We start from the raw sequence: 14881 nt of genomic DNA on the forward strand, positions 1-14881 counted from the left end.
GGGCGCGACGAGTCTTTGCGAGTCACAACATTCAGTACCATCATCAGATTATTGCAAAGTTACATTATGAAGACCCCGCCCCGATCTTCCAACGGAACCACAGTTCCGAATGAGAGAGCTATAACACGGGTATAAGCAGCCACATCAACTATAGGCTCAGTATGGGTCTCCACTTGGCGTTAGATAACACTCAGTAGTCGCCCTGTTCGGCGGTCACTGTTATTCCCGGAGCGCCGTCCTTATCTTTCCAGTCGGACGTTTCCCGACTTACACCAAGGTACCGCACATACTGCACCTGTAGCAATGCCCGACCTTGCTACTCAACGACTCGCTCTGAGTCCCAACCCAGAAGATTCGTTCGAGGGTATTCAATTTGCACGACATAATGGAAAAGGTTCGCCGAAAACTAGCCTCGGTCGAGGTGGCATTCAGTAGCAAACGCGCATTTTTATCGGCCATTGAAACAAAGGAGTCGGCAGCAGGTCGGCTTAACAATCGGAATCCATGGACAAATGAAGATCTAGACATAAGTCCAAAGAGGGATTGGACTTGGGCCTGGTGGTAAGTGCAACTCGTCGCTCTCGGCATAAGGTGATGCCTTTTCTTGTTTTCGTTCTCGACGATATACTAACGTGTGGATGAGATAGGGATTATGGTAAGTCATGAAGCGCCTCCAGAGTAAGGTTAGACTTAGCTGACAATTGCTGCAAAGCGGCATTCTGGTGGTCCTATGGTAACTCGCCCACGACAATGAACCCAATTAGATGATTTCACTAAGCATTATATCAGGGTTTTCGACCGGAGTGTGGACTGCCGGGTCATCCCTTGTGTCTCTTGGACTCACATCGTGGCAAGCCATCATCGCCATCTTCATCTCGCATTTTCTCGGCGCTGTCGGCATGGTGATGCACTCGCGCTCCTCGGCGACATATCACTTTGGATTCCCCATCGCGTGCCGCATCCCCTGGGGCCTTTACGGCGGGTACTTTCCCGTGTTTGTGCGTGTCGTCGTGGGCACCATCTGGGTCGGCGTGCAGATTGCACAGGGGGGCTACTTTGTCGCGGTTCTTTTCCGCGCAGTCTTTGGACAGGGTTTCGCAGACATGAAGAACACCATTCCTGCGTCGCAGTACATTACGGTACAACAACTGGTCGGTGTCCTAGTGTTCTGGGTCTGTACGTTGCCACTGTTGAGTGTTCCAATCCCCAAGGTCAGGGTATTGTTCACGATCAAATCCGTCGTGCTCCCACCTATAGTCATTGGCCTGTTTGTCTTTTGTATGCTCCAAGGTCGGTCCTCGGGTCAGTCCCCCGGCGACTTTGCGAGCTCGGGCACGCTGTCTGGGTCTGCGTTGGCCTGGACCATGTTGGGTGGTATCAACTCGGTCATGGGCAAGACAAGCACGAGTATTGTGAATCAACCTGACCTTGCCCGTTATGCCCGGACCAGGACTGCGCCGACGTGGTCGCAGCTCATAGCACTTCCCATCGGAAATACGTTGTGTGCCACGCTCGGCATCTTTGGTGCAAGTGCGATACGTGCTGGCTGGGGCGAGCTGATCTGGAACCCATGGGACCTTTGCTCGGCGATTCTCGACAGATACTGGGGTAATGGAGCCCGAGCTGGCGTGGCTGTTGTGTCGCTCGGCTTCATCTTCTCAATCATCGGAAGCAACCTGGGTGCGAATGTTATTCCCTGGGGCGCCGACACGACAGTCTTGATGCCTCGATACATCAATATCAAGAGAGGAATGTACATTTCGTACATAATTGGGCTGATCATTTGCCCGTGGCGCATCCTGAAGAACGCAGCTACCTTTCTACAGTTCCTTGGCGGGTACAGCATCTTCCTTGGACCGTTTGTAGGAATCTTCCTAACAGACTATTTAATCTGTCGCAGAGGCAATATCTACCTCAAAGAGCTCTATACGCCGTCGGGGCGCTATTGGTACGATTTTGGAATCAATTGGAGAGCTCTGGTTGCTTACTTGGTGGCCGTCGTCTTGCCCATACCTGGATTCGCGGAGACCTTTGGGGAGCCGGTCCCTATTGCATGGCTTCGTATTTACCAAGTAGGTTGGTTGTTGACATGCATCCTCAGCAGTATTGTCTACTGGCTTCTCAGCTTTGTGGGCAGTTTTGCGCTGGAAGAAAGAAAGATGGGTTTCGAAACTATAGCTTGGGAACAATTGGATGCTTTCATTGAGCCGGTTGCTGAATATTCGGGTCATGACGGGTCGCAATCCACTCCCATTAGCCTTCTAGCCGACCCGAAATCATAGTCTCAGATAATAATCCCACATTTATCTACTCGGTCCCGAAGGCACATATCCACCGGCCGTAGATCTTTGCACTCCGTCGTGGCAGCGCTCTGCCAGATCCGGTTGTTATCTTCCGGACTTGCGTTATAAGTCAAATCCACCAAAACGGCGGAATCACGTCTCAGAAAGATCTTTTTCAGCATTTTGCCTGCCGAAAACAGGCCCAAAGTGGCATGATGTTCATGTTTGCGATCCTTTGAGGCCTCACAGCTCGCGGAGGCGGTGCTTCTTCCATCGCGCTCACCACCCACACACAGGGGTGACCAATCAGATGTTATAGAATTCGGCTGCCTGAGAATATCAAAACATGCACACTCACCTTGGCGACAGCGCACCAACTGTCCAGACCGGGGTCAGTCTCGTATTCTATGGACATGAAGAGCGATCAATGATGCATATGTTTATCTAGTACTCAACTTGCCGCGTGAGGGATCTGCAGTTGTGTACCATAACCGCTGTGTCTCGGGATTTGGATATTCCACAACACACCCAGTGACCAATGACGGGGATAGAAAGATCCTTATTTCTATACATAGATGTACACACTGAGTAGTATATTAAAGTTAATCGTTCCCGATTTTCTGTTGATCGATTCTCTGATTGTTTAGGCACTTTTAACGAACCACCATTACCTGCACACGATTTCTACGCTCGTTTGATATGGTTAAAGGAGATTTTGGTATGTAATTGTTGCTCAATTTATAGCTCAACCAGCCATTGATTAACTTCTGACTGCTTCAAGACGTCATGTCTACCACCCGCTTGTCCGAAGCTCCGGCTGCCACGCCGCCATATGCCCTCGAGTACGGCCGAGATGAAGAGCCCTGGAAATGCAACGGCCATTACCAGCCCGGAAGCGGCCCGGCGCCCTCGTGCTCCCAGCATCACCACCACTACCACGAGTCGCAACAAAAGACAGCCAACGTCGTCCCCGTTCCCCTACTGGGGCGATTCGCGGCCCTGGCAGAATGCCCCGGCTGTCGTAGCGTTGGTCCGACCAGCGTCCAGTACCGCCCGGGCAAGGGTACACAGTATGTTCTCCATGGTAGACGGGATAGCTTCATTGTTCCAAGTCATTTTCAGAGAACGGGTTGCTGACGATGGATATTATCAAGCTGGATGGCAACGTTCTTCTTTTTTACTACTGGCATCTTTGCCTTCCTGCCCTACTCAATGGACCACTTCAAAAACGCCGAGCATAGCTGCATGAAGTGCGGACGCAAATTGGCGACACAGAGGTTCGGAGGAGGCACTAGGTCCCATCTCATCTAAAGTGGTAGATGGATGTGGTCGGATGACGTGATGCCCTATATTACGTGGATGCGATGCGGCATCAACCATCCTTTGTCTCGTGTGGCTCAACAAGTCACAGCTGTGGAATGCGGCTAGAAACATGAACATGATTACAATGCATCACCTTGAATCGATTGATGTCAATAATTTCTACAACTCACGTGAATTCATTGGATATTCAGATTTGAACTTATCAGGGGTCGCAGCGTTTACCATACATCTTGGCCTGGGCCTCTTTTGACTTGGTGGTGTGTGTTTCTGGTGTCCATTCCGGATAGCGGCTGAGAGGTCATTCGGTGCCAAGATTTCACACCAATGAACTATTGGGTCATAGTTATGCAGTCCGGCAACTAACAGCTAATGACTTTCGCTCCTTAATTGCAGAAACTGTTATTAACTGACCACCGACATCTACAAGATGAGAAAATGCGCGTAATGGCACAATAAGCATGACTACCTGAGTATCAAACGAACGGAACTCTCCTATAATTTAACAGAAAAGAAATATTCAAGCAAATATACTTGTGAAAAGGCACCATTTGAGACAACATTTGTAGTCTCACGCCAACGAGATAAGAGATCCCTTTGCCTCATGTAGGCCAAATGAGCTGGGCCAACTCTTCAGAAAGTGATATAAAGCACTTTAGATGGATAGGAATACTAGTAGCCGATTGGTTTTGGTGACGGAACAAATGCCAAAGCAGCCGAGGAAGCAAGAAGAAAACCGGCCTGGCCAGTGACTTTTGGATCTTCACCAATAAAGTTGTTGGGAAAGCCCGGGTTAAAGTGTACCACATTTTCCAGGTGTGCAATTTGCTCCCTGGTGAGTATAATCTTGAGAGCCTGAATGTTGTCGTGCAGGTATCGGACCTTTCTCCCTCCGACAAGAGGGAAGACATTGGGCGCTTTGCTCATAATGTAGGCCAAAGCTACAGCCGTGACAGATTCGGTGCCATGCTCAGATGCCACTTGAGCCAATGCTTCACTCATTCGAATTTCGTCCTGGGTTTGATTTGCCGTCATATCCCCACTGAACACGCTTCTCAGACTTTCTCCCTTGGCCTTGCGTGCTTCAAGTTCGCGCTTGCTCTGGAGCTTGCCACCGCCCAGAACATCCCAAGGCGCGAGCGCCATGCCGAAATGGCGCGCCATCGGGAGGATGTCGCGTTCAAAGTCGCGCAGCATGACATTCCAACGGCCCTGGTAGATGACAAAGGGGCTTTTGCCATGGGCGGCCGCGTATGTATTCACAGCACTGGCGACCCAAGCAGGAGCGTCAGAGATTCCCAAGTACAGAACTTTGCCCTGCTCGACCAGTATATGCATGGCATCCATGACTTCTTCAATGGATGTAGTATGGTCCCACCAATGCAGATACAGTATATCAATCCAGTCGGTCTGGAGCTTGGCAAGAGAATCACGAACGCTCATGTGAAGGCTTCCCCGGTGGTTTCCAAAGTGGTTGGGTGTCTTGCCTCTGCCGAGGGCGTGGGCCTTGTACTCGGTGGTGAATTTGGTGGAAATGACCAATTGATCGCGGTTCTGACGCGCTGCCATCCACTCGCCGATCCATTGTTCTGGCTGCTCATTTTGGTAGTTGTTTGCAGTGTCGATGAAATTTCCACCGGCAGCTACGTACGCGTCCAGTAGTTCAAAGGATTGTTCCTTGTTCATGCTACCCATGAACGCGGACCAAGCATCACCGATGGACATGCCACCCAGTTGCAGTGGTGATACGCGAAGACCGCATTTGGGAGAAAGAATGCGGTAGAGACCAAGATCGGTCGGGGGCGTGATGGGCGTTGGGTCATCCATTGCTAGGGAGTAATGGCGCTTTCGGTTGTACGAGAAATGAATTGATGAAATGATGGGAACTTATTGATCATTAAGTCGGAAAATGCTGGTTTTGAGGTTCTGTTATATACTTTGATCGGAGTTAGTGATAACATCTTTAGAGGCCGTTATAGCCGCAACAGTATCCAGTTGGGCACTTACATGATCCACTCGCCATTTTTGCAAACAAGACCACATGATGCCATAGATACTACAGAAAGAACTCCGAGCTTCACCATGCATGAGGATTAATGAGGCAAAGTAAGCATGTTCTAGCACTCACCCACCGTCGAAGGATTATCATACATCGAAGGATCAGTACAGAAATGGGGTCACGTTGATAACGTATATGCCCTATCTGGAAGTGGACCGCGAGCGATCTAATCCGTCTCGGCCCGAGTAGCATCCAAGTTTCCCTTTATCTCCGTTGAAAAATTACAGTATCTTGCGCGGATAATGAATTGTGCGACATCAAAAATTCTATCATCGACTTTGCACGAGTTTGCAAAGTTCTCTCCAGCCCGGATCTATATCCACTGGTTTGGTTGAGATGGCCGCTTGCTAGTTGTACCATTGCGGTTGCCGTGTAATGATGTTAGAAAGTGGTAGTGTACATTTGCCCAAGAACCCCGGCACTACCGCCATCATTCATTGCCTTGCAAAAAGCTCGTTCAAAGACTTTCTGGGTAGACCATGGTCATCACTTGATCAATATTGATGCACCAACGCGGCGAGAGCAGAATGCTCCGTGTTATCCGACGTCTCCTCGTAGGATTTGAGCCCAAAGAAGAAGTTGAAAGGTATAGAACAAAGGAAACACTATGTGAAGCATGGGCAAGAGATTGGATGTCATTCTCGTCGCATGAAAAAATCTGCTGCAAGGTCTTTTCAAGTGGTAGTGCATCGACAGCCGCATGTAATATGCAGGTTTTGCCTTTATCAACAATAATACATTCATAAGTTGAGAACCATGAGCGAATGACAATTCCACTTGTTATCGGTGACTGTCTCTGTGCAGACATGTTCTCTTCTACGAGGAGGTCGACTGCGGGATGACTCCCCAATGGGATAGATTGCTTACTCACGAACCTGACCGCTGGGCGTTTCTTCGACGAATACTCTTCAACAAAGGGCTGTAATCGATTCCCCCCCTGCCCCATGCTGGATCATGGCGCAGAATTGGTGCATGGCTTGAAGTACCTTACGTCTGTGATCTTTATCGGCTCTTGCTACCCGTGCGCTTTTGGGATCCAAGAATGCAGGGTTTTCAACGCTCATACATATCTTAGCCTTGTAGGGTTGACGAAGGGTACACCTTTCGGATCCTACCACCCAGACTCGCATTGATCTCCGGACCGACATACAGGGCAGGGTTGAACCAAATTGAAACCTGCTTGGAATGAGGCGTTTTGCTAATCAAAAACAAAGTATCAAGCTCGATATTAAAGTATCATAGTGTTATCATTAAAATTGTGTAAATAAGTTCCCATTGTCACAATCATAAAAGTACTTCTTATACAGGTTCATAGTCCCACTCTCGTCGCAGCAGCGTGTGCCGGCCCGAAGGCTTTTGGATAATCGTTAGCCGATGACGAAGCTTTCAAGGGTAGACCTCCATATTAAGCTCAAACGTGGTAGCAAAGGAACAGAGGTACTGAAGGAATTAAGGCACAGCAGAAAGCCTGATATGGACGAGTCAATCATTGGGGGGCTTTTGGTCACCTGCAGGTAGGCTTATGCTTGAGTGGAGGAAAGGTATACTAATCCTTGTCATATTCAAGGATAACATTTGAGTTGTAGATGTCTACAAGCAACTGGGTTTAAACGAGAAAAGAATCTTTAATTACCTACCATTGCAGAGACTGCATGTCCGCGCTAAATCCGTCCGAGATCATCTATTGGTTTGCCGTCCTTCAGTGTAGAGCAATACATCAAACCTTCCTTAGGGGTACCTAAAGGAACACAGGGAAACGAAATGAATGCTGCGCTTGTCGCGTTGAACGTTTTTCCAGCTCCAAAGAATACTCATAACTAGGATAACTGGGTAGGAAAAACATAAGTGCCAGCAGCGCGAAATCTGTTTTTGCAGGAGTTTAAGATATGTTGAGCTAATGTATACAACCTTTTGCAGCCCCCGAAACCATCACAACTGGAGTACGACCGACTCCGCCGACAGAGGCATCAGGAGAACAGAACACATTATGAATGCTATCTTTATGACCTGTCCACCAAAAAGAAAACATATTCCATTCGCGTACGATTTGACGCCGCCGGTTGGCAGAGTCAAGGCTCGCACCTCAAACGCCTGGAAGGACATGTGAACGCGTGCGGAGGCTGGGAAAGCTTTGCATTCATGCTAAGCGCCCGTATCATCGAGGCGACAATGATACTCAGCAAAGTTGGCAGACGAAATCTCAGAAGTACTTAGTAGAGCTGAGATAGAACACTTGCGCACTAACTGAAAGTGCAGCAAATCTCGGATAGAGAGCCACGTTTAGTGTTCAGGGTGGAGTATATCGGTGTGCTGAAAATACTTGCTGCTTGTAATTTTGGTCAGGGGCCGCTCTCCAGCAGGCTGCGGAATAGAGTGATTGTGTATTCGGATAGCAAAGCAGACAATAGCTAACTCAGGGCTTACTGCACCTTTGCCATTATTCGTCGGTATGCACGTCTTGTATACCTAATCTGGCTTTGCTGCCATTGATCTGATGTTGCTCGGTGACAGGCGTTTGATCGACGTGACAAGGGTGGATCAGTACAAGGGAACTTGCCTCGGTGGTGTTACAAGCGGCGAAGGTTTTACTTTCGAGCTCAGCAAAGCATAATCTTCATGCACATGAAGCTGTCAATATATATATATATATATATATATATATATATAAACCGTAAATCTATGATAGTATTACTTCTTTGATAATGAACAATACATAGAGATGATATTACCGATCTTTAAATTCTTAGTTATGCGCCTGTGCCTTTTAAGGCATTGCTCCAGACCTTTCATTGTGTTTTAGCGACAGCCCTCCCAGCAGTCTCCGCCAACAAAAAGCGAACCAAAACAGGGCCTAGGGCATAAAAGCAAGAGCACAAATGGATGTCGGTTCATGGATGAATAGCGAGAAATAATAAAGGAATTGATAGTGACGACCACTAGCTGGGACCGGTCAGCCATCATGAGGAAATTTAGGCACTCCAGTGGCCTCCAAAATACTATTCTCCTACGTGTTCGTCTTTTAACTCGTGCAGATACCGAAGTCTATGGGCCGTTGCGGTGTCAGCATTGAAATCTGCAGATAGTCAGTAACATCGTGGAGCAACAACTCACGGTAGGTAAACATGATTATAATACTCTTGCAGCATTTTGTTGCAGAGATCTTCGGCACTAAGAGACTCATTTTTACTGTCGCGTAGCCATTTGCCCCCGCATTGTACACACGTCTCCACTGCCTTGGCATAGTCGTCACTGATGGCTCTTTGCAGCAGCATGCAAACTTCACTGAGAGTTTTTGTTTCGGTAGCTGCATTGTTCTGCGTCGCGATGGGGTGCATGCAGAAGGAATGCTCGCCTTTGTGGTTTCTCGAATAACTGGCAAACTGACCAGTGCCGGCTTGAAGTATCAAGGTGCCCACTAGGAGTGCGTCCCTCGCAAATTGATGAGCATTTCGCCGTCGCTCATTATGGCCATTTGGTGGAGTCCTGCGTGGTGTTCCATTGGTTTCGAGGTAGAAGTGTCGCGTTTGTTGTCCGTCTCGCCCTGAATGGACATTTCTGATTTTCAGGTCGGCCATCCAATTTGTTCCGCAAAAGAAAAAGCCGTACTCGGCTGTCTTGAAGGCAAACATTATACGTTCGGATAGGGGGAAGTCCTGGTCTGGTAAGTCATCGTATGTAGTCGTCAGACTATAAAAGATAGACGAGATGGGCTTTAATCGTTGCAGCCACAAGTCGCCGTGTTGTCGGAAGGATTTGTCTACAGCTGGTGCTGCCCGACTTTCCTTGGATCCGAACCAGGTATTACCAACCTTGAAGAATTGCCTCGCGGTATTGAGCCTGGATTCCTGGCAGGCCTCGATAAAGCTACTGTAGCTCGAGGTTGGCTCGGCCTCGATGGGTAAAGGACCTTCAACAACCAAATCATAGAATGAAAAGGATGCGACAGGGAGGTAGATGTTGTATTGAAGTTGAAGCATTGACCTCGTGTCCAAAGGGCCGAGATACTGTCGGTATATATCCATTTCCAGCTTGGCATTGGGCGATGGCAATCTTGCTTTTGCAGCACAAAAAGAGTCATAGAAATCTCCGGATGGAATTCTCGAGTCGTAGATAGCTCTCAGGAACATAATCTCCTTTGCTGACCCTAGTATCTCTTTTGATTTTGCGGCATCCATTTCTGCCTGATGCCTGTTCTTGAATGCAGCATCGGAGAGACTCTTGACTGAAGACATTTGCGTATTAATGATTTCAAATTTTCTCAAAATGTCTGGTGCTGAAGTTGTGACAAGCTTGAGTATTTTGGCTGGCTTGCGCCCGCGGTGAGTATTGAGAATATTTTCAACCTCTCCGTGTAATCGCTGTATAGAGCTCAGGTGACTTTCAATCGTGTTTGCTGCTGTTCTGCCCCAGAGTCCCCGTGGATAGCCTTTGTCAATATCCCTATTAATATCCCACATCTCTCTCCAGGCCTCTAGGTTTGCCGAGCTGGTATCAAGGGCAAGTTTGAGCTCGTCCAACGTCTAATAGACCCATTAGCTTCACCACAATATTTTCAAGTCGTTTGTCGATGAAGACAAAGTTTTGATAAAGGCGACCGATTTTTTTCACTCACTTGTTCACCCCTGCGGACCTCGATTTGAAATTGTCGCAGCTCCTGGATCCAGCCTTTGACTGTGTTCAAAACGGTGACGGACCCCACCACAGCGGTCCAGATTGCGAACCCTCCACCGATTGTGGCCATGTCGATTGTCGATTGTTCCAGCGCTATAGGCGACTTGTCAGAATGGACCGCTTCTCAATTTCAATGAGATTATGCTTTCCCCAGAATGATACCCGTGCTCTGATGAGGCACAAAACCCCGCATGTGGTGTACGACACTGGTTCGCCTGGAGACCATCAGGCTGAGCTGGTTGGCCAATATGGACCGACAGGCATCCTTGAGAGATGCATGAGCAGAGATAATCCGTACCCCGCCAGAACTTGGATCACATCAGCCACTCAGCCTGCTTTATCATCACATGTGCCTGCTTTAACAACTTAAATTTCTCATCTCGATAATAGCGCGACATCGAAGCCGCTCACCCTTTCCGTAATTTGAGTATTAACACAGTCATTGCCATGGAGCTGCTGGAGTACCGTAAAGGGGACGCGGATGTTCTAGAGGAAACATTGAGCATTCCAGGTAGGCACTAGGCTCTAGCATAAGCTAGCGATTATGTGGGAGGTGATTTGCTGATCCATCATACCAGTAGGCAACACAATCGAGCTCGAAGAAATTCATTACAGTTTGGACCTGGATGAACAATGCAACAGATGTATGGAAAATCTGGGTCGTTGTCTCCAGATGGCCGAAAGTGCCGCCCAAGTAGAATACACGTTTACACGAACAAGAGTACGAGTGCTTCAGAAAATGGTTCAAGAACGCAAGCTTCGCCTCGCCATTTGGGCCCACGATTGCGGAATTCAGAAAGATGATCTTGCGGCTCTTAACAAGGACAAGGACACAAGTCTTATCGATGCTCTCGAACTGCTTTTCTCTGAAATATTCAAGGAGCAGAAATGCGTTTTCAAAGGATTCTGTGATCTTAGGAATATGGCACTTGAAGCGGTAAAAGCCAGACCACAGGTATCTCCAACGCATGCGATTTCCTGGATCATGACCTACTGACACCATAGATAGGTATCTCTGGACGCGATTGATGAAGCGCAAAAGAATATCGAGGGTGGATGTGATCGGTTGAATCGACACCTCCATGAGCTGGCCAAGCTTCAGAACGCCATCAAGATGAGTTTGGCAGTCAAAGGCAGGGGTTCCGAAGCCGATATGTATAACTGGATCAGAAACAGATCCCAGGCTACTGAAACGGATGCTATATCGACGGTATCCACGGGCAATGCTTCATACAAGTCTGGTGATGAGCAATGTCCGAAGTGTCGAAATTGGTTCCCCTCATATGCCTTTGATCTTCACCAAGACGACTGCACTGCGACAGAGCGTATCCAATCTGAAGGGAACGGCGACGCCGTGGATAAATCTTCAAACGAGGATATATCACTTCCAAAAGATGCCACGAATGTGACGACAGTCGCCAAAGACGGGCCCTCTCAAACCAAGCAGGCATCGCAGACGCATGTATCAGCAACGAAAGAGGGTCATAAGGGCGCGTTCCTTGCTTCGACACCAGCCTCGGCCAACAAATCGTCGCTCCAGGAATGGAAAGAGAAACAGCATCCTAGCAATAAAAATCTCTCGAGCTCCATTTCTGGTAGCCTTCGTGTGCATCCTCTGACATCGATCAGACGCGTTCAAGGTTGGTCCCCTCCCTACTCCGTAACCCAAATGCTAATCGTCCGGGTCGCCAGACGGCACTTGGCGAAATGAAAAAGTGTCTTTACACACCGACGCAGGGCTGAATATGAATGTGGATGTAATCGAGAATATCCTACCTCAAATCGATGATATTGGTATAATGTTTGTTACCCAATTGAAACTTACTGGAGTCTTCACTACTAACTCTAATTCTTTCAGTATCGTCCCTCTCACAATCGTGCGTAAATGTGACACTTGTCAAGAGCTTTTTGTACAAGCCCTCGGAGCTCCCGGCCACTGGTGGGATGAATTCTTGAGCAACGAACCGGGGCTATCGTCTGCAGGATATTTCGGATGTGAGGAACTGACTGATGAAGATGGTGACTCACTCGCCCATGGTAAATGTCCCATGTCGATACTCATCTCTTATCACTAATGCATGGTAGTCTCATGGTTACGTTCGTCCATTAAAGATGCAAAGAACATTGGCGAGGGATACAAGTGGGAAACCATTGAAATCTTTACACATTGGTCCACTCGACGAAAGCGATCAATAGTAGCCATCTTCTCGGAAAATGCGACACTATCAGACCAGTTTGCCCATGAGCTTTCACAGAATGTCAAGGCCTCCAATGATCCCTTTTGGGTTTACCCCAGGATATTTGGTGTCATCAGTCGCCTGCAAAGTCGTGCATGCCATGAGATTCAACAGTCGAAAGAGCTTTTGGTCAGTCCTGGGCGATATGTGCCTCACGAAATGACACTGTACAATCTCTGGCGCAATGCCACCGTGATAGCAGAAACGATAGAGATCAACCTTTGTAGCCTATCAAGTATTCTGGCTCAGCATGGTCGCTTTGTACCGGAACCCGAGGACAGAATCACTGCATCAAGGCAACGATTGATGCTAAGAAAACTCCGCTCAGAGCGCTCAGAGGTACACCAGCCACGGCAACAATTGGGGGCGGAACACACGAGCAGGCAAGTGCAGGACAGGCTTCTATATTTCCAGCAGGTTTTCAGAGGCTATGGGGCAACCATGGCATCCATTAAAGAGCTATTAAGGTTCGTCACCCGAGGTCCCGCCCCATAGTAGTGTTGTTTTCAGCTATGCCAGGGGGGTTCTAGGCTTTCTTTCGCTGCATCATCCACTCCAGCGCCTAGGTAGGCACTAATGCACTGGTTGCCGCCACCCTATTGAGAATTGATAGCAATCATGTACAGAGTAGACACTTTGAATTCGCATAGAAGTTTGTCTGAAAAGCGCAAGATCTTGGTGGGAAATGGCGGAGAGCATTGATTGTATCAGCTTATTCATATATTTAATTGACACCCGCTACACAAGATTCTCCAATCCAAAACCAACAAAACGTGACTGAAAAAAGAAATCCCATATTTACAAATACATCCAGTCCGAGAAGACATGATTAGCAGGAATGAACTTCATCATTTTGACCACTGTAGCAGTCCTTCCATGCGTCCGAGTTCTGATCATCAGGAACATCAGACCTATCGCCACAGTTGACCCACTTGGGAATAACCAGCACGTCTGCATCGTCGCTGTTGATGGACGTGGCTTGAATGTCACTGCAGGCATTGGCGGTCGTCTTGGAGAACGGCGCATCCTTCAAGCACACAAGGGGTCCGAATTCTCCGCCTGTAAAGTTTGGTTCGTACTCTGACAAAGTGCCGCAGCTGTGCAACATCACTGGAGCCTTGTACCTATGCGAGAGTTAGTCCAATTGGTCTGATTCGCCATCAATAAACATGTTCATCGAGTTCACTTACCACCAACCACAAGCACCCTCACCAAAGTTGAAACCCTGGGTAATGGAGGTCGTTTCCGAGACAGCGATTCCGAAGCTGATGCCGGCACTGAGAACGGATTCCAAGGGACCTTCTCCCTCCAGGCCAAAGCTGACTGACAACGACTTTTCAACCGTGAAGGATTCGCCTTCCTCAAGGTAGCAGTCATTGCCCTGGTCACATGATATCAGTATACCCGTCGAATCCAGCACTCAACTTGGACGGCGATAACTTACAGCACAGTACCTTGTATCGTCATACACCTCTGCTACTCCGTAGTACTTGGCCGCCTTGACCTCGCAGTAGTAGGAGCACCCGTCCGTCTCGTCGTTGCCAACATTGGGGCAGTCGCCGCTCCCGTTCATCTCAATAGCAGGGCTGCAGACAGTGTCCTCGCACCCGGTAACTTCTTGTGTCCCCGAGTCGAGGCAACGCTTGACCGGTCTACCACGCTTGTCTACTTTGCGACCGCTAATGGGGACCTTGGCGTAGATGGCATACTGAACGCCGGCAGAAGTGCGAATTGTGCCAGAGGACTTTTGGCTGGTGCAGGTCTCTTCAATGACATCGAAACCGACTGCGGCCTGCGCGGGCGTGACCTCGACGGGGCTGGTGCCCTTGTTGCACACTTGAGCCATGGTCTGCTCGACCTCTTGGTGAAAACAGGCTCCTGGCTGGATAGTGACAGGGGCGCCTCCGAGACTGCTGATGAATAGGGTTGCAGCACCAACAGCACTGACCCAGTCTGTTAGACCATTGGGTGGACAGTCTACTATGCTATCCGGACCAAGAAGCTTCTCAGCCTTGTCTTGGTCAACATCTCTAGTGTGCAAGTCGCTGGTCCGTGGGCGCAGAGAAGGGGCAGTGCTACGACTTTTCAGGTCCCGGACGAATTTTCCTGGTCCTTGGTAGCTCTCGATACCTCCGTCCCTCTGCCATATCGGGAGACGGGAGGCCAAGACCTGCGAGGCAAAGGCTCCAGCAAGGAAAAGCTTGGGAAGCATTTTGGCCAAGTTGAAGAATTGGAACAAATGTTGCAATGATTGAGAGGATATGTGACAAGATTTTAGTCAAGCAAATAATGCTCCTTGCTCCCTTGGCTGG

The 14881-nt window shown here is 48.7% G+C and overlaps 7 protein-coding genes across 7 annotated transcripts; 4 read left to right on the forward strand and 3 right to left on the reverse strand.

Moving 5' to 3' along the window:
* Window positions 1-385: 385 nt before the first annotated feature.
* Window positions 386-2282, forward strand: PFICI_04088 (uncharacterized protein; the record flags this gene model as incomplete). The annotated part of the gene is made up of 4 exons (XM_007832669.1): window positions 386-561; window positions 648-655; window positions 713-733; window positions 790-2282. 4 exons carry the CDS (start codon window positions 386-388, stop codon window positions 2280-2282), a joined length of 1698 nt encoding a protein of 565 aa, XP_007830860.1.
* A 786-nt stretch (window positions 2283-3068) lies between these two features.
* Window positions 3069-3419, forward strand: PFICI_04089 (uncharacterized protein; the record flags this gene model as incomplete). Its single annotated transcript, XM_007832670.1, has 1 exon — window positions 3069-3419. One exon carries the CDS (start codon window positions 3069-3071, stop codon window positions 3417-3419), a length of 351 nt encoding a protein of 116 aa, XP_007830861.1.
* An 855-nt stretch (window positions 3420-4274) lies between these two features.
* PFICI_04090 (aryl-alcohol dehydrogenase AAD14) lies at window positions 4275-5429 on the reverse strand (the record flags this gene model as incomplete). The annotated part of the gene is made up of 1 exon (XM_007832671.1): window positions 4275-5429. The coding sequence occupies one exon, from the start codon at window positions 5427-5429 to the stop codon at window positions 4275-4277; it is 1155 nt and encodes a 384-aa protein (XP_007830862.1).
* A 3339-nt stretch (window positions 5430-8768) lies between these two features.
* Window positions 8769-10402, reverse strand: PFICI_04091 (uncharacterized protein; the record flags this gene model as incomplete). The annotated part of the gene is made up of 2 exons (XM_007832672.1): window positions 8769-10181; window positions 10274-10402. The coding sequence occupies 2 exons, from the start codon at window positions 10400-10402 to the stop codon at window positions 8769-8771; spliced, it is 1542 nt and encodes a 513-aa protein (XP_007830863.1).
* Window positions 10403-11005: 603 nt separating this feature from the next.
* On the forward strand, window positions 11006-12043 carry PFICI_04092 (uncharacterized protein; the record flags this gene model as incomplete). The annotated part of the gene is made up of 2 exons (XM_007832673.1): window positions 11006-11287; window positions 11342-12043. 2 exons carry the CDS (start codon window positions 11006-11008, stop codon window positions 12041-12043), a joined length of 984 nt encoding a protein of 327 aa, XP_007830864.1.
* A 34-nt stretch (window positions 12044-12077) lies between these two features.
* Window positions 12078-13064, forward strand: PFICI_04093 (uncharacterized protein; the record flags this gene model as incomplete). The annotated part of the gene is made up of 3 exons (XM_007832674.1): window positions 12078-12133; window positions 12191-12369; window positions 12418-13064. The coding sequence occupies 3 exons, from the start codon at window positions 12078-12080 to the stop codon at window positions 13062-13064; spliced, it is 882 nt and encodes a 293-aa protein (XP_007830865.1).
* Window positions 13065-13398: 334 nt separating this feature from the next.
* Window positions 13399-14781, reverse strand: PFICI_04094 (uncharacterized protein; the record flags this gene model as incomplete). The annotated part of the gene is made up of 3 exons (XM_007832675.1): window positions 13399-13693; window positions 13760-13950; window positions 14014-14781. The coding sequence occupies 3 exons, from the start codon at window positions 14779-14781 to the stop codon at window positions 13399-13401; spliced, it is 1254 nt and encodes a 417-aa protein (XP_007830866.1).
* Between the last annotated feature and the right edge of the window lie 100 nt (window positions 14782-14881).

The sequence above is a fragment of the Pestalotiopsis fici genome, assembly GCF_000516985.1.
Source record: "Pestalotiopsis fici W106-1 unplaced genomic scaffold PFICI_Scf_2, whole genome shotgun sequence".
Classification (NCBI taxonomy): domain Eukaryota; kingdom Fungi; phylum Ascomycota; class Sordariomycetes; order Amphisphaeriales; family Sporocadaceae; genus Pestalotiopsis; species Pestalotiopsis fici.